Source organism: Impatiens glandulifera, unplaced genomic scaffold (assembly GCF_907164915.1).
Source record: "Impatiens glandulifera unplaced genomic scaffold, dImpGla2.1, whole genome shotgun sequence".
In the NCBI taxonomy this organism is placed as follows: domain Eukaryota; kingdom Viridiplantae; phylum Streptophyta; class Magnoliopsida; order Ericales; family Balsaminaceae; genus Impatiens; species Impatiens glandulifera.
In genome coordinates this window covers 21,278-46,840 of record NW_025918972.1, presented here as the reverse complement: position 1 = coordinate 46,840, position 25,563 = coordinate 21,278, and the positions used below count along the sequence as shown (strand labels likewise).

The window sequence follows — 25,563 nt, the reverse complement described above, 5'->3', positions numbered from 1 at the left end:
TTTTGAAGAGCCGACTATAAGTCTATCATTCTTGTTTGAGATCCGGGCATATATATATATATAGTGAAGGTCCCGAAGTCCGTCAATTTTTCTAAAAAAGTAACCGTAAGCTTCTTTTTTTAATTTTTTCTGCCGAAGAAAATTTGTATTAGTCCTCTAGGTGTTTAGTTTTTCGAATTTAAACCCCTGGGCCTAACAAATTAATCTAGAACTTATTTTCGTACAAATGTTGACCCCAAACTTTGAGCTGAACTTATTTTCAACATTAGTTTTATATTTCATAAAATTAAACACAAGTTAATTCATTAAAACAATATATTTTGCTATAAACACGATTATGAGATTTACTTAAACTTGATTTACTAACAAATTAATAATTAATCCTTAAAAATTAATTAGTCTTAATCCTTAAAAAATATTGATTTTGTCTCTCACGTCTAGGGATGGCAACGGGTATTCTACCCGCCGGTTAGTGAAGTACTCATTCCTAAACTCGATTTTTATTTTATTACCCGAACCCGAATCTGACGGGTATCTCTAGTTATATCTCTATCCCCGATTCGTCGGGTACCCGATTCCCAACGGGTGCCCCAATTACCCGATGAAAATATAAATTTATATTATTGTTTTGTAAATATTAAAAACACAAAAAAATATTACTTACTTGCATCATTATATTGTAGAAGTTCAACAAAATATAACAACTTTGTTGTTATTATTACTTGAAGTTCAACAAAAAAAAATGTGAAGAAAGTTGAATGAATATTAAATTTGAAAACAAAAACTAGAGAGAAGTCAGAAAAAAAAATGAATGAATGTTAAATTTGAAAAGAAAAAATGAATAGTGAGTAGAGTAATAAAATATTTTGTTAATAAATAAATTAAAGATTAAGAGTTAGAGGTATGCTAAATTGAAATGATGATGGCGTGAAATGTAGGTATGGATAATAAATAATATATTACTGTAATTTATAATAATTATAATAATGTGAAATTTGAAAATACATTTTAAACTTTAACAAATATATATATATATATATATATATATATATCGGGTATTGGGTTTGGGTTTCACACACTCTCTATCCTGACTCCGAATCCGATCGGGTAATCATTTTCACTCCCCATTTCCGACCTCGATTTTAAATACTCGAACTCGACCATCGGGTACTCACGACTATCGGGTATACGGATACCCATTGTCATCCTTAGGTCATATCATATCTATTTGAATATTTTTAATTAATATTTTCATTTAAATAATACAAAATTATTTTAACATATTCATCCCATTGCATACCCCAAATTCACATTAGACAATTGTGTCCTAGTTCTATTACTATCAGGTCATAGGGTTACCAAAACCCATAAATGAATAAAACAGTAATGTAGTTAATTAGTTTATTTAAAAACACTTAAATAATATCATAATTACTCCACCCAACTAAAATTGAGGTATATAGAAAACCTTATTAGAGGTCAATGCGTATTTAATACATATAAAAAGCACTAAATTATTTTTTTCAATTTTCTTTCTCACCTTATTTTTCTCTTTTACTTCGACTCCTTATCAATAAAATATATAAAAAAAAGTAATAATTAGTATGCTCGAAACTTTTATTATAAGAAAAAGAAATTACAAATTTTATGCCAAGTAAACGTATTAGTAGAGAGCGTCTTAGGACGGACGACTATGGTGATCACGTATACGTACGAACTATGTACGTAGTCGGAGTCATTCCCTCATTGTAACTTGACACTTATCTAGAAACTCTTCATTTTCTTAGTTTTAAGATTAGACAAAGAACTATGTACGTAGTCGGAGTCATTCCCTCATTGTAACTTGACACTTATCTAGAAACTCTTCATTTTCTTAGTTTTAAGATTAGAACTGAAAAAATAAGTGACTACTTACAAAATGTTGAATTAGACGTTAAAACCCCTTTTAACTCTTAATATTTTAAAATGGATTAGGTTTAAGGCAAAAAATTATATATATTACGATATGAAAGAGGAAAAATTCACTCTAGTCATGGATAAGTTTATGTATTTCATGGAGAAATTGACACTCATAAAATCACCAAGATGTTTCAAAATGAGATCAAGAATAACAAGATTTAATATCCACATAGAAGAATAGAAACTATGTATTGGTATAAACTATGAGAAAAGTATATAGAAAAGAGCCAAATTCGACCACTAAAAGCGCATTTAGCTCCATGATTTCAGCTCTTTCGACAATCTTGAAATAAAGTTTTTTACTTCTTAATATGTGACTTTAACAATAATTTTTTTTGAGATCTCCATTATTTTTATGTGCAGACTAACTTATGAAACTTGATGTTATATTATAGTGATCAATTTTTAAAAATCACTTAAAAAATGATTATACCACTCTTATTTTTTTAATGAAGTATAATATCCTTTTCAACTTAAGATATTCTAAATGAAAATCAAACTCGTGACCGATGGTAAAATGTACAACTTTATTACTAAAATGTTTATATCAAGGGTTTTGAATCATATAATTTTCACAGCACAAATCATATATGATTTATAACTGATCTTTTTTTTATCGAATATCAGCAAAATGATTAACTCTTATTTACCAAATTACTTAATTTATTAATTAAAATATTTTTTATTTTCTTTTTAAGTTTTTTTTTTAAAAAAAAACACACATCTTCAAATTAAATCACCTCAATATTTCTTAAACAAATTAAAGTTTATTTAAATAATCCTCAACGAAACAAGCTCCGAATGTGAATTAAGAACATGATGATTATGAATTCATGATTATTTACAGTCATTGAACATAAAATTAATGTACGATCATATTCATATATGTAAGTATGTAGTTCGACGATCTTCTTTTGTTATAAACTTATAATAATGGAGAAACCTACAACTTTATATTGTAATTCATTCTAAAGGTCTGTTTCTGAAATCTGACAGACCTAGAGATCAGATAGCTAGGGGACCATGCATAATGCATGCATTATATATATTTATAAATATAAAAAAATGATTACTGTAGTTCACTATATATTACGTACGTACACTGGGATGCAGTAAAAATGCATTATTGGGTGCAGACTGGAGAGGCACTTTATGGGTCATTTTCTGGCCTCACCCTTTTGATCATCAAATTGACACCACCCAATTATTCTACATACCTTTTCAAAAAATTCAAATAGGCCATGTTTATTATAATTTAAATCAAATTAATACTTGACAATGAACAAATTAATAATTAGAAGAAATTGAAACCAAGATATCCTCTTTTGAGCTTGTTTTATTTGGGTTTTTATTAATGGGTTTTTAGTTAAAAACTTTGTTAGATGAAAAATTAGGTTATTTGAAATAATGATGTTAGGTTTTGTCTTGTGGGTTGGGACAAAGTAGAAAAACCTGTTGCATATAGTGGTGGTTCTGTAGGAAAGTGGCTGTGAAGGTTTGCTGGGAAAGTGAGTCTTTTTTGACTGATTGTGATGTGTCCAAATTTTGGGTGGACAACCAAAAATGGATCTATAAGGGTTGAAGTTAATTCGAGGCTGTTGGAATTGAAGAACTTGGTGATGGAATGACAATTTCTTTATTATGAGAAAATTTAGGGTTAATTAAGGTGAAGTAATTTGTGTTTTTTTTCTTTTTATGATGAGACGTTTTTCATTAAATCTCGGGTTTGGTACATTTCACAGTTATGTTGTTGTTTTGTGAAAAGTATTAATCAAATTAAAAAAATAAACAAATAGTTGATCACTACATCTACCTTACAAAAAAAAAGGGTAAATATCAATAGAAGTTATAATCTAATTCAACATAAATGATTAAGATACAATTCAAAATACATAAAACCATCACCAACAAAAGTACTGATTTGTACAATAAGACTAACTAAACAAACTCACTTAATCACCAAACATCTATATATATCTTTGAGATGTGAACCAAAAAATCTATGCACCAAAATAAACCCCGAAGATTCTGCATAAGCTACTTTATAAGGTTATATCGTTGCTCCTCTCTTAACATGATTAACGACGCTATAAATTTGTACGTTTTCCTTTCCAGCCACTTTTCTTAATATTCTCTACGTTATTCACTACACTTTCAATTCGCTAAATTTGACTGTGAACATGATTCTCATAAGCATCCAAATTGAAAGTCATAATCAATGTTGAGTTCTTTGGTTTGTATCATCCGAATCTGTCATGCCCTAGTTACTTCTTTATTGGGACATTTTTCAAACTCAGTTTCTAGTATTGCCTCTAATATGTGAATTATGTGATCAATCATCCGATCTTCACTTATGAGTAAATGTAATGTCAATTTGTTTAGTCTTTTTGAGGTTTGATTGTGATGCTTCTATCATGATGTTCTTCTTATCGATTCTTATGATAATCATGGTTGTAATTTGCTCAAAAAATACTTCTTTTTTGGGGGGTTTGTTAATTTTTACCGTTAACATGTTAGGTTTTGTTTGGTTGCGTGGGTAAAACAGTAGAGATCGAAGACTGAAAGTTGAAGTTGGACGATGATGATGAAGCCATGCAAATCCTACTGACAACAAGTGGTCCTGATCTGAGGACCATTGCAGGAGATAAATGAAGCTTTTAAGGACCTGTTTGTTTGGTCCCTCATCTATGAACATGCAGCTGTCCTCCCTACATATACATCTCTGATCATTATCAGATCGATACTTTAATTACCTATTATCACACCTTCCTTTTTACCTTTTTTTGTCGGTTTATATATCTACTTTGGAAAAAATATATATTAAACATATATCTTATAATGCTATACTCGATTATATGTACCATATACTATTCATGAGATAAATCAACTAACCCTATACATTCTTTCTATATTGTACTTATCTAATAGAGATTAATTTGAAATATTTGCGGAGAAGACACGATGTAATTAGATAAGTGAGATTTCGTAAAAAAATATTATAAATAGATTAATTTGCCTCTTATTAATGAGATTGAAAAGGGTTATGCCACTAAATCGCGTTTGAATCTAGTTTAATCAAATGGTGATTATGATAATGTGATTTATCTAAAAAACTAACATAATGATGTTTTTATTTGTTTCGGTGTGCTATTTATGTTTTGGAAAATATTATATTCAAATATTTTTTTCAATAAGGATAAGAGTTCGATTTTTGTTAAGAACTTTTTAAGTTACAGTGATGATCATGGATCATGATCATAAGATCATGTTAGTTTTCTAAATTCAAATAATAATATATATATATATATATATATATATTATGGAAGTGTGAAAATGTATATTTTTCTTAAATTGATATTGAAATATAATGTTTTTAACTTTGTTTAAAATAAATTGACTACTTTTTAAAGATACTCAACCACGTCTATAAATTTATTTAGAGTTATTTTCAGATAATCTTATGAAAATCTCAATTAAGGGTTCAAATCGGCATAAGTTTATTCCTGATCTAACGAAAAGGAGTCGACACTAAGTCATGTCTTATTAGTTGGTATCTTTTTTAAAAAAAAATTAATTCCATTGTTATTTATTTTGGTACTTTTTCTTTAGTGTTATGGACTTCTTAGGTACCAAAAAAAAATAAAGATCATATATTTATTTTTGTGATTGTAATCACATTGACAGTTCTATTAAACATATAGTAATTAAATTGTATGAAAACATAATTTGATCCCATAAATAGTCATTAGTATTCATCTTTGAGTAATTTGTTGCAATTTTCTAATTGTTTGATGAGTTGGTGATTGGTCCCACACCAATAATTTTAAGTCAAACTTCTGTAAATGTAAACTAAAGTTGAGAATTTATATATGATATGACCAAAGAACTCCATATTTTCACTCTATAGTACTATGATCATGTGCAAACTATAAGTGCTCTAAATAATATGAAATTGTGAAAAATATCACATAAAATTGACACGTGGCTGATACCACACCTTATCTTCTTCTTGAATTGTGTTTCTATATGAGACATTATGAGAGACAAATTCTTGCATCTTTTCCATTATCGGAACTAACTCAACATGGTAGTTCGAGGAAATGAATAAGGTTTTGATAGTAAAAGATGTCGGTATGATCTAAAGAAGTTCACCAAGAATGAACTAAAAGGGACTTTGAAGGCTTCATATCACATCTTCTAATTGCCCACTTATTGGTGAGTTCATATGTTCTTGAAATTCACAAATATGTAATAGTTGAAACATGTTTCTCTATGCTTTAGAAAGAATTATTTTGTTGTTTCCACAGCTCTACAATTCACTTTTGAAGAGATGAATATGTCTTCAAAAGAAAATGGTCTTCATCCGAAACTTGAAGATCAAATGAATGGTCAATCCAACAAACGTTCATCGAGTTCAAGACGATGGTCTTCTTGTAGGAATCCAAGGATTGTTCATGCTTCACCCTTATCTGGATCAAAAGATAGACATAGCAAGGTAAGTACAATAAGAGGTTTAAGAGATAGGAGAATTAGGTTATCTGTGCCCACAGCTCTTCAATTATACAATCTTCAAGAGAGGCTAAACCTTAATCAGCCTAGCAAAGTTATAGATTGGTTGCTTGAAGAAACTAAACACGAAATCGACAATCTTCCACCACTTCATTTCCCACCTTTTTCTTCGAACTCGATTTCTCATGAGTTGAATGTATATCATCCTCCATCTTATCATTCCTCATTCGATTTGAACCAAACACACACAAATCAAGACACATCTAAGAGACCAAATCTTGAACAAGATAGTCACATGTCGAGCGAAAAGAATGAGTACACAATTCTAAACCAACAAGGAGGAGGTGTTAATGAAAATTACACTAATAACATCAATTTCGCCATTCCTATCTTTCCAAACAATGTCATAATTCCAAGCAATCCTTATTTGAATTGGGAGTTCTTCCCATTTGTGAGACATGGAGTTGTTTCGCAAGCAGAAGGCGCCGCCTATGCTGGCCAACAGGTATTGGCTCAGAACCAATATTCTTCCACCATTGGACCTCGGCCAGAGAATGAAAATAGAAAACACAAACAGATGATTCAGAACAATCTTCAAGTTGTGACGAGCCTCTCTTCGATGAATCCACTTTCTTCAATGTTCAATCTTCGCCCACAAATGCAATAGATCAGCCATGGAAGCACAAGCAGTACTGATTCTTGAATTAGTAAGTGTGCTTATATATATATGCTTTCATTTGTGTGTGCCTTGGAATATGTGTTTATACATAGATGCATTGAAGTAAGTGTGCTTAATATTGATTATATACAATTAAATGTACTATATATATATAAAAGCTTTATATTTGTCATTCTATAAATATAATGAGGCTTGATCTACAAAATATTAGGAATGTTATGGCATGAAATGTTGGTTCAATATCGACTTTATGACTTTATCTCGAAATCCTTTTGAAATTATTTCCCTGTGTATGAGTTTGATTTGTTGAAGATTTAGACCTAGTTTGAAAGTTTGGAGGTTTTTTTTTTATGTTTTTCTAATCTTTATTTTATTTTATTTTCTCACTTTTTTCGCGTTAACACATTTTTTTTTTTTTTTTTTTTTTTTGTATATTTTCAATGAGATAGTATGAGTTTCATATTATTTTAGTTATTAATATAATTTTTAACACTTTAAAAGAAAATTGTGCATAAAATATAGGACATACTCATTACTCACTCATTCTCAATTCATGCAACTAAATATACACCAAATGATTCATTGGGAGAATAAAGAGATAGATTTGGTTATAAAATAGTGCTTTTAAAAGAAATATATAATTAGTGTTATTTGATATGTGTAGATCTATCTCTATGACATTAAAATGATTATACATTTTGTTTTATTTTTATGCTTTTAAATATAAGCTCATTAATGATGATACCAGAAAGAAATTAATCTTCAGACCTTATTACACAGGTGAACCACCAATAGTTTTATATAAATAATGAATTATATGTATAGTTATTTTATTAAGCAATATTATTGATAGATGTATAATTATATTAATTAGAAGAAGAACATAACCCATAGGTGGAATCATTTTTTTAACCATTAATGGATCATATATACCAGAAAGAAATTGTTAATTTGTCCATTATTAAGTTGTCAATGGCAATTAAAAGTTCTACAATGATTTTCCAAATCCAAGAAGATTCAAAATTTGTTTTTGTATCCCATACCAAGGGGAGGGGAAAATGCTCAAGTGTATTATATTGTTATGCAATTATGTTTTGTTGTCCTTTCATTAAGTTGTTTTTATTAATTTATGAGAATGTTTTCATAGTTAAACTGAAATAATTTTGATTATTCCAACTATAATTTTTTAGAAATATAGATCAATGAAAAAAAATCAAATTAATATATATATATATATATATATATATTAAATTCTAATCAATTAATATTATAAAATTGAGAATAATATAAACATAGCAACCTAACATAATTTTTTTATTAAAAATAAAACAAAAAAGAATATAGGACCCCATAGATTTATGAAATGTCTTAAGAAAGGGAAACAGGTTTTTAATTGACTTCATAAACATCTCAAAACAAACATCAGAAATAGTTAAAATAATAGTTTTATAATTCTGTTATTTATGTGAATTTGTTCATTATGCACATTTTTAATGTATATAGAGTGATATAATATTTTTATTTTTAATAACAAATATATATAATGAGTAATGATAGGGAACGCCGAATTTGGGACCGCGAATGTCCGCGAAAATAGAATATTCTATTTAAAAACGGAATATTCTCTTTCCTTATATTAATTAATTTCTCCCTTCTACGAATTAATTAATTTATATTTTTTTCTCTCTTAATAATCAATTAATTTATCTCACTAATTAATTTATTTAAACCCCTAAACTGTAAACCCTAAACTCTAAATCCTAAAAATTTATTAATAATTAGCGTGAGAATAAAAATATTAGATAAACATTTATAAATAATAAAACTAAAAAAAATATTAATAAGTCATTAAAAAATATTTGATAAATAAAGAAATTGAAAAGTCATAAAAATATAAAAAATAAAAGAGATAAATTCATAATTCAACTAAATAATGATATTAATTAGGGTTTATGATTTAGGGTTTAAAATTTATGGTTTAAAATTAAAAATTTAGAGATTAGAGTTTAGTGAAAAAGAAATTAATTAATAAATAGAAGTTGTAAGGTGTTATTTTACCAGTTAAATGAGAGATAATAAATATAAAAAAAATTAGTGAAATAATTAATCGTGATAATAGGATAAATTAATCGGTAGAAGTAGAAAAAAATAATTAGTAAAAGGAGAAATAATATTCGGTATTTAAAGGAATATTCTATTTTTGCGGACATTCGCGGCCCCATATTCGCGTTCCCTATCATTACTCTATATATATATATTGTTATTATTAAATATAAAAATAAATATGTTATGTAATATTATATATTTTAATATAAAATTATTGATAAAAAAATATTTTATATTATTAATGCGAAAAAAATATAAATATTTATATGGTAAGAGAGAGTAAAAAATACTAAATAATTAAATTAAGGGAGAGAAATATATATATATATATATTAGAAAAGAAATTTATATATATATATATATATATAATTATTTGGAGAGAGAAAATAATTAAGATAAATAATTATTAGGAAAGAGAAATTACACCTCCAACATTTTAAATTAAGCGTTATTAGATATATATAGATATCTCATCAATCATTTTATCAATTTAAATATAAAAATTATTCTTTACTTAAATATTTTATTTTATATTAATAAAAGTTAATATTAATTAGGCATATTTGATTGGAATATTTTGATTAAATTTTTAAACTGATTTTTCTTTTAAATTCATCAAACATGAGTTTTTGGAGAAAAATACAAAAAAAATCAAAGAAAACTCAATTACTCAAACCAGCCCTAAGAGAAGGTATAAGACAACCAATACTAACTATTAAGGAAACTAAAAGACAACACAATAAGGCAAAAGATGAGACCCACTTTTTGGGTTTTTATTTAATTTCTTCCTATCAAAATTTTTATTTAATCATTTAATTTATTTTTATAAAATTTTAATTTTAAATTAAAAAGATATATATTAAAATAATTCAATTAATTAAAAACTCAAATTATCGAGGAACTTGCAAAGATTGATGAAATTAAGTTTGTTACTCTGAGTAATTTGATTATTACATTCAATCTGAACGCTCCAAAAACACAAGTTGAGGTTTAAATAAAAAAAAATCATATACTGAAAGAGAAACATATAAAATTTGTAGCGAAGTTAATTATGATAAAAAGAACTGAAACTATTAAACAAAATATTAATGCATAATTCCTTGTTATTTTTTAGTTGGATATGACATAATTCCTTGTTATTTTTTTTTTTTGTTGGATATGATGTTTATTATTTTGTATTACTCGATAATGATTATAGGTTGTTTTGAGCTTTTTAATAAGGTTTCACATTTATTTGAGATGAAACTAAATAAATAAAAAAATCTTAAAAAAAAAGAGAAAGAAAAAACTAGCTAGTACTATAGGTGAGATAGTGACTCTCTAACAAAAATGTCTACAAAATAAAAAAAAAAAATAAAAAAAAGGCAATCATAAAACAATCATAGGATAGGATGAAATCAGAGATCTTATCCATAACCACTAGTTATGAATGAGACTATTACTAATTTTAAATAGTAATTTGATGTTATTTTAATAGTAATTATGAAGTAATTTATTGTTAAAATATTAAACTAACTCTTCTTTTTATTTAGAATATATATAAAATTATGAAAGGTATTTTATTATTTAATCCAAATAATTTATTTATCCACATATTATGGATTATAGTTATAACTTGTTTGGTGTGAGTTATTTTAATTCAATTCATTTATTTAAATATTTTAAGCTTGCATCAACCAATTATTTTCTCATCAATTGAAATATCAAATAATATGTAAAATATAAAAAAAAAATTCAATAACATTTTACAAATATGAAAATATTATACTTCTCACAAACAATATTATTTTAAAAAAAATATTATCAATAATCTAATATTGGTTCGAATTAACTTATTTAAATAATCTATTGAGTTATTTAATAAAATAATCTTATTTGATTTTATACTATAAAACTGAATTATTTAAATAATCTTGTTTAATTTTATACTATAAATTGCTGAATTATTGAGAGAAATATTTAAGGGTATTAATATTTAATAAAATAAAATAAAAAATATTTTAATATTTTATTTAATAAATTAATTAGTTTAATTAATAAAAAATATTAAAAAAATATTTAATTTTATAAAAAATATTTAAATAACTTTTACGAGAAATTCATCGTATCAAATGACCCCTAAATTTTTCAAACGAAAATGATGAATTTTTAGAGAGAAATTCATTCATATATATATATATATATATATATATATATATATATATATATATATATATATATATATATCTTTTTACCTAATTTTCCTATTTTATCCCTTATTTAAAAGTATATTTCATTTGCATTAAGAATAACATTTAAATTATCCATTTTTTATTTATTTAAATGAAAAATAAATTTTGCTTATCAAATTTATAAAAATAATATTTATTTATAAAAATATTTATGATAGACCTAATTAATTTGTTAAAATTTTCAAACTAATTCAAAATTTGTGATGTGATTAAATTATTATTATTTTTTTTTAAATTTTAACAAAAAAATATTATTTTATTTTAAATCAAAACAGTTAAAATATATATTTTTTTAAAACAGTTCATAAATTTAAGAGTTTATATAAAAATTAATCCATTATAAATATTTAAATTTCAGACTTTACCTATCTAAAATATAAAATAGTAAGACTTTATTTAAAAAAATATTAATTATATATTATTAATTTATATATATTTAATTAATTAAAATATATTATAGGTATAAAATTAATTATATATTTTACTTGAATAAATAAAAATTTTCTTTTAAAATATATAAATATAAAATTTTATTTTCTTTATATAATAACGTAAAATTAAAATTATTTATAAATTAGTAAAATTTTAAAATCATAAATAATATAATCCTAATTTAAAATATAATATAATATTTTAATTAATTTAATAATTTAAATTATTTCATAATCATCAAATTGTCAAATTTTAAAAGTTAGTTTTAACCGTTTGTTTATTCTATACAAAATAAATAATCTAATTAAATAGATCACGAGTTCAATTTCGATTTGATCTAAAACGTTTTGAGTTGGAGAGAAATCGAACACTTTTTGAGTTGGAGCGGACTATTGCAGTTGTTGGGTTAGTTCTCCTTAATTAAGAAAATAATAATTTAAATAAAATTAAATATTTATCATGGTAATACACAATATAACAAATTAATTAGAACCCTAATTAAAATTGAATTTCAAATCACAGCCTTAATCTTAGCTAGTTCAGTAAAGATTCGAGTTTTACCCCTTAAAGTTCGTGAACCCGTTTAGTTGCCGAGTCTTCATAATATTGATTTTATAAGCAAAAAAGAAATAAAAAGGAGTCACCTTTTGCGGTACTGAGCTTTGTGTTCTCTTCTTCTCGCTCTCTCTGGTGCTCTGCCCTGTCCATTGTTGCGATTTTGTGAAGATCACAGATCGCATTCTTTCTTTATACATATACCCATTTGTTTCTTCTGTAGAACCCTGCAATCACTTGATCACAGGTACCCTTTTTTTCTTCTTATCGTATCGGCTCTTCTTTTCGCTATATTGATCAACCATTGTTAGTTTCGGCCATTGTTAGTCTCTTCTTTTTCCTTCCTTCTACATTGATTGATTGATTCGCAATCCGAACCTTGGTTTGTGCTTCATGTATATATACATGTGAATTGTGATGGAACAGATAATTCCTTTGTGATTATTGATGGATGTTTATCCTGAAAGACCTATTACACCCATGTTTAAAATCTGCAATCTTTGAGAATGGTAGATGAGTTGAAAGACATATACCCATGTTAGTTAACCTTTGTTTCATCAGTTGAAAGCTAGCTAATATTGCAACTGATGAGTCACTTTGAGATATATCTGTTTTTTGATTTCAGGGTTTTCTATATTTGATTTTAGTGGTTTGTTGTAATTTGTAATGAATTCTTTACCTTTTGTTTAGGGTTTAGTTCATATGAAGATAATGTTACCAATATCATGTTTTGAACAGAGAAATCAAATGGAAGTTGTAGTTTCTATAGGAAGTAAATGTTTATTACTCTTTTCTGTATGCACAACAAAAATGTGCTTATTTTATATAAATATTTCATCTTTTAAATATAAGCTGTCTTTGTCTAATTTCCATATGGTTGTTTAAGAAGAAGTTCTCTTGGCTTTCTAGACACTGCTGACAATGACAAATTTGCTGATCACTATAAGCTATACTTCTAACATGTTTCTTATTCTGCTCCTTTAGTTTAGTCTATGGTATAGTTGAGGTTATTTTTTGGGTGCTTGAATATTGTCTTTTAAACAGATGGCAACACAAGCTGCTGCTGCTCTTCCGAGTGCCCAAGTCGTTGGAAATGCCTTTGTCGATCAGTACTATCATATTCTTCACCAATCTCCGGAACTTGTTTTTAATTTTTATCAAGAGGCGAGTATTTTGAGTAGGCCAGATGTAAATGGTGTGATGACTACAGTAACAAACCTTCAAGTGAGTTGATTTTATGTCTGGTTTATTTTTTGACCGTGCATGTTAGGCTGAGTATTGTTTTACACCACTTTGAGTTTGTCCTTTGTTCATCATGCAAACTACCTTTATGTACAAGTGTTACTTATGAAAGGATGATACAAAATCTATATTTTGTCTGTAGGCTTTTCTGCTCTTCTTTTAATTTATTTATTTTTCTAGAACTTTATTCCGATTTTGATTTGCACCTCAAGCTCAAATTCGTTGCATTTTTTCCCTCGAACTTTTAAAAATCTTTTGATTTTTTTTAAGAACAGGGCACATCACTCAAAAGAACTCTCTCCATTTCCTTAATCGTTGCTATGTATGCTTTTTAGTTAATATTAACAACGTAAAGCTGGGTAGAAACTATTTAGATCAATGGTACTTTCTCCACACGACTATTTATTTCATTTTAGCTTTGGCTAACTAAATAGAAACCATTTGAAGGTACACACATTTTCCCACTAGTGATACATCAATTCCATGCATGTTGCTTTGTGTGGCCTTAGAATCAACATTTGATCAGATGGATTGATGTGGGTGATGCATAATGTTTCTGTTGTGACTCTGCCTCTTTGTTGGAGGCCGATAACTATCCGAGCCTAACTTCCTTTGTATCTAGGACTGTTTGTAAGGTCAAATTAGTGTAAACTAAATGAAAGATGTAGGATGATTGGAGTTGGAACATATTGCAAAGCATGTTATAGAATCAACAAGTGGGCTATTTATAATTTTTTTTCCTTTTCGTTTTGCCTACTGATTAAGAGTTTGATTACTTTTTTTATTTATTATATAAACCGATTTTAAAAAAAAAACGTGATTGATGAAAGAGTGGATTATTTGGGTTTAATGGCTAAATATCCTTTTTAATTTAATATTTAAAATGTTATAAAAAATAAAGTTAGTGTAATTTGGTTGACGATTTGAATAATTTGATTAATGATGAACTAAAGGGTTATTTGGATTAAATTAATCCAAATAAACCTATGACAAGGACTAATTGAAGTGGGTAAAAATATTAGTGTACCAAAAGACCTTCAACTTTGTATTGAAAAGGTAAGTTTGGAGGTTATAAGGTTATTTGAAAAAAGTAATATGATTTGTTTGGAAAAATGTTATATGAATAAAATTCTTTTATAAAATTGGGATACAAACGAGAGGGTATCTCTTGTATAAAATGGGTCAAAGAGATTACAAATATCTGTTCTTCTTGTTCCCTATTTCTCCTTTTCTTTGTTGCTTTTTTTATTTGTATTTCTTTTCAGTGGTTTTGACTTGACTGAAGATTTAAATTCCCCTTATCCTTAATTACCTGTTAAAATTTTAGCCAAAACAAAAATACCTGTTAAAGGAAGTAGGAGTAGCATGAGTCTGTTGCTCCACAAAAATCAATAAACATCTTGCCATGGAATTTTTTTATCTGAATCTGTTGTGATCTACTAAAATACAAAATATCTGACTTAAGCTCATAATTATCTTATGAATACATTCTTACCTTTTCTTTTTCCATGGACAGGCCATTAATGAGAAGATCATTTCCTTGAACTGTAACAACTATAGGGCAGAGATAAACAATGCTGATGCTCAAGATTCCTACAACAATGGTGTGTTTGTTCAGGTTACAGGTTCCTTGACGGGAAAGGATAATGTTAGTAGGAAATTTGCCCAGAGTTTCTTCCTCGCTCCACAGGAGAAAGGCTATTTTGTTCTTAATGATATCTTTAGGTATGTTGAGGATGATGAACAGATCGAAACTTATCCTATGCCTGTTAGCAGTATGGATGACAATGCTATCAAAGTTCCTTTGACCCCAAATCAAGGTTCTTTCATTTCCTTTTCCCTTCACGCATAATTAAACTTCTTTTCCATCTGTTTTAATTCTTTTTCCTTTTATTCTTTAATTTTGTTAGACCCCATTCCTGTGGAAGACCATCCAGGTGTAGAACCTGATGGACTTGTGAATGATGATAGAATTAGTGAGGCAGAGGTTTATGATCCTTCTGATCATGATGATGCTGGATCTGTTATTGAAGAGGAACCTCAAACACATTTAAGTCAGAATGAAAGTGATTTAGCAATTGATTCAGACCTCTCTGCAGCTCAAGAAGAGAAAAAGTCATATGCATCAATTGTGAGTTAAACCTACATAGTAGTATCCTTTAAAGGCTTTTTGTTTTGTTTTGTTTTGTTGAATAGTTAATGTTTGAATTAAGCTGTTTTGTTATAAAGAAAAATCATGCTGCTCATGATCTGAAAAATCTACATTTGTTATGTTTGCAAAAAAAAAAAATACAATGATCTAGAAAATAATCTGACCATGATAAAAAACTAATCGAGAAAAAAACATTTTCATACTAAATGAAACAAAAAATGACACTGTAATTTGGGTGTGTATACTAAATGAAGCAAAAAAAAACACAATATAATCTGGATCCCGTAATATAATATAGTCATGAGATTGTGACCAAATACTATTTTACAAATAGGCTCCATGAAATATAGTGAAATGTGATTTCAGCTTCTAACCTTGATTTGACTTATCCTTATGTAGGTTAAGGTATCGAGAGTTACTAAAAATGTGACCCCAGCTCGTGTTGCAACAAATAAAGTGTATTCGGTTCCTTCAAATACTACTAAGGAATCACCTACTCCTGTAAAACCTTCTCCCGCGAAACCTTCTCCTGTACCAGAAGCGACGGTGCCCACAATTGACAACGCTGGCAACAGCAATAATGTCCAAGAAGAAGGTATCTATCATCATTCAATGGAATGAAAACATAGATTTGACTTGTCAATACTGTTGTTTTGCTGGAGATGATTATCATTATCTATAATTATTTACAAATCATGATTATATTGTTGATATCTTAGGTGTTGAAGTTGAAGGGCACTCCATATACGTAAGGAATTTACCTCTAAATGCGACTCTCTTCATGCTTGAGGAGGAGTTCAAAAGGTTTGGTCTAATTAAGCATGATGGTATTCAAGTCAGAAGCAACAAGGTCTGTTTTAGCTTGTAGTCAACTTCAATTTTTTTAAGCATTTTCTTGCCATTCCTATTCAGATCTTTGTATATATGCTTTGTCCAGCTTCAAGGATTCTGCTTTGGCTTTGTTGAATTTGAATCAATGGTTTCTATGAAAAATGCAATCGACGTAAGCATATCATCCATTTCATATTTTGTATTTAAATTTATATGTAACAGGTTATTTTGTTGTTGTGATGTAATTTATTGCCCCATTTGGAAGCAGAATATATATATTTGTACAAGTCAGAAAAAATACATAAATTTATTTATGTTTATGGATTATCTGGATATAGAAAGAGAAATAAAAAGTGTTTCCAAATGGAACCATTTGGAAACACTTCATGTTTGTGTATCTTTTTAGATTCAGATGAGAACAACAAAATATATTTAGACTTAGTTCAATCTCCAAATGATTTTGTAAATGAATCCAAATTCTGACGCGTATTCTGACAGAAAAGGTGTCTTTCCTTGATTGCTTTTAAGTAGAGATTTATTTTAACAGAGTCCCTGTGACAATGTGTATTGTAGTTACCTTATGTGAACTTTTACTTATTAAGAATGAATGATATTTTTGTCATATAAATGGGTATTGCAAAAGACACATGATATAAAATGGGGATAAAGGGAGTTCATCGATAAAGAATGCCTTCATCATACTGTTCTGTATTGATCTTATTTGAATTGAGACATTTTGTTTTGTTTTCTTCTTTGATTTCCTCATATTAATGAACTTCAATAACATAATTTCATTTGTCACAGGCATCGCCTCTGCCAATTGGGAACCGTCAAGCAGTTGTCGAGGAAAAGAAAACCACAACACGAGGCAAGTCCTAAAATTTTAACGAATGAAACTTATGATGTATAGTTTTGTGTTTGAAAATGAGATCTTGGCATATGCTCAGCTTCTCATTAAAAAAATTTAGTAAATCCTTTTCATTATCAACAAAATTTAAATTCTTTTCGCAAAAAATTGTCTAATCAAGAAAGAAAATCCCATAGAATATTCTTAATGGGTGATTTTTTTAATTGTTTTGCGCAGTCAGTAGCGGGGGAAGAGGAAAGTACAATAATTCTGGGAGAGCTGGATTTAGAAACGATGGTTTTAGAGGTCGTGGTGCTTATGGTGGAGGCAGGGGATATGGAGGTCGTGGTGATTTTCGAAACCAAGGAGAGTTTTCGGGTCGATCTAGGGGCGGTCCTGCAGGAAGAAACGTAGAAGCTTATCAACGAGTTGAGCGAGTCTCGAATGGAACTGGTGGTGGACAGAATGGGGTGAATAGGAATGCTTCTGCTGCTGCTGCTGTTTCTGGGTGAATATTGTTTGGGTAGTCAGATAATTTCTAATGGTTAAAATTACCTTTTTGGTTTTTGTCACTTATTTTCTTTACTACTAATTTCTCTACTAGGTTAACACTCTAATTTATGATGGCAAAGCCTGTAAAAGCATGAAGTATTCTACACAATTTTCATGCTGGGTGCATTGCCATAAATCAATTTTATTTTAGCTAGGAATTGTTGTTAGCATGATATTTCAGATTTTTTTTTCACAATTTTATACCTTTTGAATGTGTAGTTTTAACTCACAATTCAGTTTCTTAAGTTTGTGAGTCAACAATATAGGAAAGAAGTTTATTTTATTTTCTCAAACTTGTATTAAAAGTTCGATTATATTGCACTAGTTTAGCTTTCTTAACTTTGGAAATGACTTAATGTTTTTCTCCACAAAGACCGGCAAATTTCGAAGCATTTAATGGACCAAACCTATTATTGATCACTCTCTCGACCAACCTGTGAATCTTTATTTTGAAGAGGAAACAAGTAGTTTAACTTTGGTCATGCAATTCCAAAATTATTCTTTCAACTAGTTGAAATGAAATCTTCACCAATCCAAACAACTTTTCTCAAAGGCAGCTGAATTTTGAATAATATTATTCTTTCAAAAGAATTTTCTTTTCAAACTAAATGCTTGAAATCATCAAAATTACTTTTCATTGCAAAAATTGATCTGACAAAAGGTTTTGATCTGTGTTAATGGAACATTCTTGAAAATATAATGATAAAATTTGGATTTTACATACATTTGATAGATATTATTCATGAATGTATCTGGATAACATCCATACAAATTTTGGTTCATGGAGTTCTAACAAAACCTTCTAAACCAAGGTGTGGTATAAGGCAATGGGATCCACTATTCCCTTATCTTTTTTTCTTAACAATGAAATTCCTTACTAGAATCCTTGACTCTGGACATGACAAACTTATCATGGGTATTGCTATTTCAAAAGAAGGCCTATCATGTTATCACCTCTTTTTGTCGATGATATCAATTGTACCAAAAGTCTAAGCATCAAAGCAGCAATCAATACCATTATTATTGAAAAGGGATCAAAATTTGGTCAATATCTTGGCCTCCAAATTTTGGTTTCAAAAAATTAAGCAAAGGAAGGAGATTTCATTGTTGATCAAAGGAAAAAAAATAAAATCCAAAGTTGGAAATCAGCTATTCTCTCATTCTTCGCTTGCTCACTTCTTATAAAAAATGTGTTTCAAATAAAAGACGATGTAAATTTATTAAAGAATGAAGATTGAGTTCTTAAAAAGAAAAACATTATAATATGAGTCTCTTTGTAAAACTCGTGGGAAAAATTGCTCATGATCTTGACCACACCTCCTTTTCAAATAAAAAAGAAAATTCAATTTTGTATAGAAACTCAGGCAAAACATAACATCTTTTTTGAAAGATCTCATCAAAGTTAAAAATTCAATCATTCATGAACTTTGCTTCAGAGTGAGGATGACTCACATTAGTATTTTTTCAGATATTTGGATTCCCTTACTCGATTCTTCATTTATCATTCTGATAACTTATTGACAAAGAATTTTGTTTGTATAATTTTTTTTATAACAAAAAGAAAATAATTGTGAGAACTGAGGATCTTATTGTTCTGTATTATAATATATAAATTATTCTATTATTTTTGTATGAAAATAATTTAAAATATTCGATGCAATTTGAATGCCACGTACCAAATGAAAGAGTTTTCTGACTTGAATTCCGTAGATACGAGTTTCTTAAATAATCAACATATATATAAGTCTTTTTCAGAGTTTTCACAAAATGTTGAACATTATGTATGAATTTTGTAAATCATTTATTATATTGTTGAATTTTTAAGTAACTTATTATACACTCATTAATAACCCAATTCTAATTATATTTTTTGAGAAAGTAGAGAAGATTACCTAGAAGTCATAGGTATTAGAATATCATTAGTTTTTATGAATGTTTTAATTCTCTTAGTGAGGTATCTTATAATCTCTTGTGATGATCATATCATCAACCTATAAATTAAGATGATGAATTTATTCTTAGATGAAGTATTCAATACAAATATATGCAATTTGTAACTAATCATTTTGGACCATTAGTACAATCCAAATCCATGAAGAGGAACCCAAATATTTAATTTCTTCAGGGGTAAAATGACAAAAATAAATAAAATTGATTGTTGAAATTGAGTTAATGGGTCAGGCCCAAATTAAATAGGCCCAATTAACTAGAGTGTCAAAGGCTTAAGTTTGTTAAGTTTGTTAAGTTAGTTAGGACAAGTTGTTTATATATATATGAGTAATTCACACAAGAATGTAAGAGATTTTAGAGGTGTGAGTGATATATGTAAAGAACGAGGTGTAACTTAAACGTTGAATTGTGATAGTGGAATCGAGTTCGTAACAGAGCTCGACGGAGACGTAGACCATCTTTTTTGGGTCGAACTCCGATATCAAATCTTGTGTTGTTTTATTGGTTTCTTGCTGTTATATTTCTTAGTTCTTTGATTGATTAGGAGGGAAATTCCCTACAGTGGTATCAGAGCTCGGTTTGGGCAAGATTAGAATCAATCTTGAAGAATCTTGAAGAATCTTGGAAAGGTCTTTAATGCTGGCTAGTGATACGGATAAGGAAGATTCCGGCTCAGGCGCAGAAAGAGACAAAGTGGACAAGGTTCAATATTATACAAGAAAGAGATCAACACAGAAAACGACACCTTGGGAATTCCAGTGGCAGTCCATCTCAAGCATGAAGACTGACATTGACAAGTTTGATGGCAATGGAGATTTTCGCATTTGGCAGCGGAAAATCAGGGCTCTCTTGGCACAGCAGCATCTTCTGCGAACTCTAGAAGAACCAGTCTCGTGGCCAATGGAGATGAATAAAGATCAAAAGATCGAGATGACAGAGACAGCGATTGGTACAATCATTTTCCATCTCTCAGATTCTGTAATTCGGTTGATAGACAATGAGAAGACTCCGGCATCGATGTGGAGGCGCCTAGACGAGCTGTTCCAATCCAAATCTTTGATTAACAAGATTTACTTGAAGGAAAGGTTGTTCAGTTACAAGATGATGCAAGAAAAGACTCTTACTCAAAATCTTGATGAGTTCTTGAAACTCAATATCGAGTTGGCAAACTCAGGCGAGAACGAAGCAATGAGCAATGAAAACCAGGCAATAATCATCCTCAACTCTCTTCCCGAATCCTACAAAGAAGTCCGTAATGCGATCAAATATGGACGAACAAGTATCACTCTTGAAGAGGTGATTTCGGCATTGAAGTCGAGAGAGTTGGAATTAAGGACAGAAAAGAAAGCGAGTTCGAATGGTGAGAATTATATGGCCAAAGGGAAAAACTTCTTCAAAGGGCAACCTCGCACCAATAACAAATCGAAAGACAAGAAAAGCAAAACATCACAATCAGAATCTACGGAAACAAGAAAATGCTATCATTGTGGAAAGGTTGGTCATCTTCGAAACCACTGTTATAGCTGGCTAAAAGATAACAAGAAAAAGCAAGTGGAGACTAAAGAATCAGCTAATTATGGTGATGGCTATGATAGTGGAGAGGTCTTAATGGCGTCAATGAAAGATATTAGGAGGGACTGGGTTCTTGATTCCGGTTGTACTTTCCACATGACGTACAGAAAAGATTGGATCTCTAATTTCCAGAAACTGAGTGGTTGCAAGGTGCTGATGGGAAATAGCAATGCATGTCAAGTAGAAGGTATTGGAGATGTCAGCATAAAAATGTTCGATGGTGTTGTAAGGGTTCTGAAACAAGTCAGGTTTGTGCCTCAGCTGTCACGAAACCTCGTATCTCTCGGGATTCTTGATGACTTAGGATACACAAATCACATAGTGTCGGGGAAGATGAAGATAATGAAGGAAAACAGGTTAATGATGCAAGGTATCAAGCAAGAAGGTTTGTATCAGCTGATTGGTGAAACTGTGTCGAGACAGTCTGCACTTGTAGTTTCAGATGAAGACAAGAAGGCCACGATATGGCATCGGAGGCTCGGTCACATCAGTGAGAAGGGTTTGCAGATTCTCAGCGACAAGAATATATTAGGCTCAGATAGAGTCAAGGGTCTAAGCTTTTGCGAGCATTGCGTGTTAGGCAAACAGCATCGGCAAAAATTTAAGATCGGGGTTCACAAGTCCAAGGGCGTGTTGGAGTATGTCCATTCAGACTTATGGGGTCCTGAGAAAACATCGACGCATGGAGGTAACTCGTACTTCTTGTCAATCGTAGATGATTATTCTCGTAAAGTATGGGTTTATATTCTGAAACACAAAAGTGATGCTTTTGAGAAGTTCAAAACATGGCAGATTTTGGTTGAGAATCTGACAGGTAGAAAATTAAAGATTCTAAGAACAGATAATGGGTTAGAGTTTTGCAACGAAGTGTTTGATAGTCATTGTCGTGAGCTAGGGGTTCAAAGACATAGAACAGTTCGATCCACACCCCAGCAAAACGGAGTTGCTGAGCGAATGAATCGGACTTTGTTAGATAAGTCTCGATGCATGCTTTTCGGGGCAGGTTTGTCCAAGTCTTTCTGGGGAGAAGCTGTAATGACAGCAGCATATTTGGTGAATCGATGTCCGTCGACAGCAATTGAGTTCAAAACTCCTGAAGAAATGTGGACTGGTAAGCCTCCAAATTTGTCTCATCTTAGACCATTTGGATGTACAGCCTTCGCTCATCAAAAAGAAGGCAAGTTAGAGCCAAGAAGTGTGAAGTGTGTGTTTCTTGGGTATCCTCAAGGAGTGAAAGGTTATAGGCTGTGGTTAAAACAGTCTGGTGGTTTTAAAATCATAAACAGCAGGGACGTTGTATTCAATGAAGAAGAGTTTGTGTGTCTTTCTCAGAATCAATCTAATCAAGGTGACTTGGGTAAAAGCGAGCAGGGGACTGGTCAAGTGGAGATTAATGCAGGGGATCATGGTCAGGTGGAGCCATTGATTTCAGATCAAAACACTGAAATGGTTGCTGATAATCAGGAGGAATTTACTGGTACAGATGTTGAACCTGTTGTGGCACAAGACGAGGAAATTACAGCTCAGTCGGAAGCTAGTTATCAACTCGCAAGGGACAGGGAAAGGAGGCAACCAAAACCCATCCAGAGGTATGGGTTCTCAGCTTATACCGATATGTTGGCATATGCGTTTATGACAGCAGTTGAGTTAGACAAAACTGAGCCGGAAGATTTCAAAGAGGCTTTGAGTTCTAGTGATAGATCCAAGTGGATGAAAGCTATGAAGGAAGAAATAAATTCACTTTATAAGAATTCAACTTGGGAGATTGTTCCAAGGCCTGTCAAACAATCTGTAATCAAGTGCAGGTGGATCTATAAGATCAAGGAAGGTATTTCGATTCAAGAGGGGGTCAAGTACAAAGCAAGATTAGTTGCTAAAGGGTTCTCTCAAAAGGAAGGAGTGGACTATAATGAGATCTTCTCACCAGTTGTTAAGTACAAAACCATTCGGATAATGCTCTCGCTGGTAACTCAGTTCGATCTTGAGTTAGAACAGATGGATGTTAAGACTGCGTTTCTTCATGGAAATTTAGAGGAAACCATCTACATGGAGCAGCTAGAAGGTTTCAAAGTTCAGCAAGAGAAGAACATGGTGTGTTTGCTTAGGAAGTCTTTGTATGGACTCAAACAATCACCAAGGCAGTGGTACTTACGGTTTGATGCGTTTATTACTCAACAAGGCTTTATGAGGAGTAGTTATGATACTTGTTTATACTTTAGAGGGAAAAATATACTTGAAGCTGATTATCTTCTGCTATATGTAGATGATATGCTACTAATCAGCAAAGAAGCTTCAAGTGTGAAGAAGTTGAAAATTGTTCTAAGTTCCGAGTTCGATATGAAGGATTTAGGCAAAGCTGCTAGGATTCTTGGGATAAGGATTAAGAGAGACAGGAAGAATGGTGTAATGACTCTCAGCCAGCAAGGCTATCTCGAGAAGGTGATTGACAAGTTCGAAATTCGAGGAGCCAAGCCAGCAAAGTTGCCGATCACGAATCAGTATCTGATGTCGTCTGTGAACTCGGCAAAAACCAGGTCAGATCAGACTTACATGGAAAAGATTCCGTATTCAAGTGCAGTTGGGTCTGTGATGTACTCAATGGTCTGTACCAGGCCAGACTTGGCACATGCGATTAGTGTCTTGAGCAGGTTTATGGCGAGTCCAGGCCGTGAACATTGGCTCGCAATGAAGTGGTTACTAAGATACATAGCCTCGACTACTAATGTGGGGATATGTTACAAGAAAAGAAGTGGAGCAGAGGTTAGTGTAATTGGTTACGTGGACTCAGACTATGCAGGAGATAAAGACTCAAGGAAATCAACTTCAGCTTTCTATTTTTTGGTGAACGGTAACTGTATCAGTTGGAAGAGCCAGTTGCAATCAGTAGTGGCCTTATCAACAACAGAAGCCGAATATATCGCAGCAACTGAAGCTGTAAAGGAAGCAATGTGGATTCAGGGTCTGCTGCAAGAATTGAAGGTATTCGAAGGACCTGCGACGGTGTTCACAGATAGCCAAAGTGCACTACACTTGTGCAAGAATCCCGTGTTCCATGACAGAACAAAACACGTGGATATCAAGCACCATTTCATTCGAGAGAAGATAGCACAAGGGGTGGTTTCAATCAACAAGGTTGGAACAGAAGATAACCCAGCTGATGTTGGAACCAAGGTACTACCTCTAAGTAAATTCAGACATTGTTTGGATTTGCTTAGAGTTCAAGAGATTTAGTGCAATGAAGGCTTCGAGCAATGAAGTGATGAACATATTCGATTTCACTAGAACAAGAGAGGACCCTTCAACTCAAGGTGGAGATTGTTGAAATTGAGTTGATGGGTCAGGCCCAAATTAAATAGGCCCAATTAACTAGAGTGTCAAAGGCTTAAGTTTGTTAAGTTTGTTAAGTTAGTTAGGACAAGTTGTTTATATATATATGAGTAATTCACACAAGAATGTAAGAGATTTTAGAGGTGTGAGTGATATATATAAAGAACGAGGTGTAACTTAAACGTTGAATTGTGATAGTGGAATCGAGTTCGTAACAGAGCTCGACGGAGACGTAGACCATCTTTTTTGGGTCGAACTCCGATATCAAATCTTGTGTTGTTTTATTGGTTTCTTGCTGTTATATTTCTTAGTTCTTTGATTGATTAGGAGGGAAATTCCCTACATTGATAATAGGTATTTTAGTATTCTACTCTATTTACATTATATTATATTTTGTTAGAAATGTTTCACTTTATACTAATTTATTCCATAAATTTCTTATTATATTTTGTTTGAAATATTTTCTTATAAATGAATTTGTTTAATAAACCTCTACAAACATTTATTTTTATTTGATTTTTACTCTTTATCATTGACACCGTTAATTTTACTTTTTTTACGTGACTTTGCTACATATTATTGCATTTTTTTAGTTACAAACAAAATATTATTAAAAACT

General features: G+C 30.2%; 2 protein-coding genes across 3 annotated transcripts; both read left to right on the top strand.

The window, feature by feature from the left end:
* The first annotated feature begins 6,033 nt into the window (after nucleotides 1–6,033).
* On the top strand, nucleotides 6,034–7,337 carry LOC124917239 (transcription factor TCP13-like). Its single transcript, XM_047457709.1, has 2 exons — nucleotides 6,034–6,174; nucleotides 6,267–7,337. Exon 2 carries the CDS (start codon nucleotides 6,290–6,292, stop codon nucleotides 7,133–7,135), a length of 846 nt encoding a protein of 281 aa, XP_047313665.1. The 5' UTR covers nucleotides 6,034–6,174; nucleotides 6,267–6,289; the 3' UTR covers nucleotides 7,136–7,337.
* A 5,236-nt stretch (nucleotides 7,338–12,573) lies between these two features.
* LOC124917240 (nuclear transport factor 2-like) lies at nucleotides 12,574–18,359 on the top strand. 2 transcript variants are annotated; one of them, XM_047457710.1, is made up of 9 exons: nucleotides 12,574–12,718; nucleotides 13,516–13,695; nucleotides 15,230–15,533; nucleotides 15,624–15,844; nucleotides 16,265–16,460; nucleotides 16,585–16,715; nucleotides 16,803–16,868; nucleotides 17,501–17,564; nucleotides 17,781–18,359. In XM_047457710.1, the coding sequence occupies exons 2-9, from the start codon at nucleotides 13,516–13,518 to the stop codon at nucleotides 18,053–18,055; spliced, it is 1,437 nt and encodes a 478-aa protein (XP_047313666.1). In that variant the 5' UTR covers nucleotides 12,574–12,718; the 3' UTR covers nucleotides 18,056–18,359. The 2 variants fall into 2 exon arrangements, with proteins under 2 accessions (XP_047313666.1, XP_047313667.1); XM_047457711.1 differs by lacking the exons at nucleotides 12,574–12,718; nucleotides 16,803–16,868 and having other exon boundaries at nucleotides 13,506–13,695.
* Nucleotides 18,360–25,563: the final 7,204 nt, after the last annotated feature.

Bases quoted from the DNA above. Each gene is read 5' to 3' on its own strand.
- LOC124917240 (XM_047457710.1), top strand. From the start codon at position 13,516: ATGGCAACACAAGCTGCTGCTGCTCTTCCGAGTGCCCAAGTCGTTGGA. The intron at 15,534-15,623 runs GTTCTTTCATTT...TAATTTTGTTAG, and splicing joins TCCTTTGACCCCAAATCAAG to ACCCCATTCCTGTGGAAGAC. The intron at 16,869-17,500 runs GTAAGCATATCA...CATTTGTCACAG, and splicing joins CTATGAAAAATGCAATCGAC to GCATCGCCTCTGCCAATTGG.
- LOC124917239 (XM_047457709.1), top strand. From the start codon at position 6,290: ATGAATATGTCTTCAAAAGAAAATGGTCTTCATCCGAAACTTGAAGAT.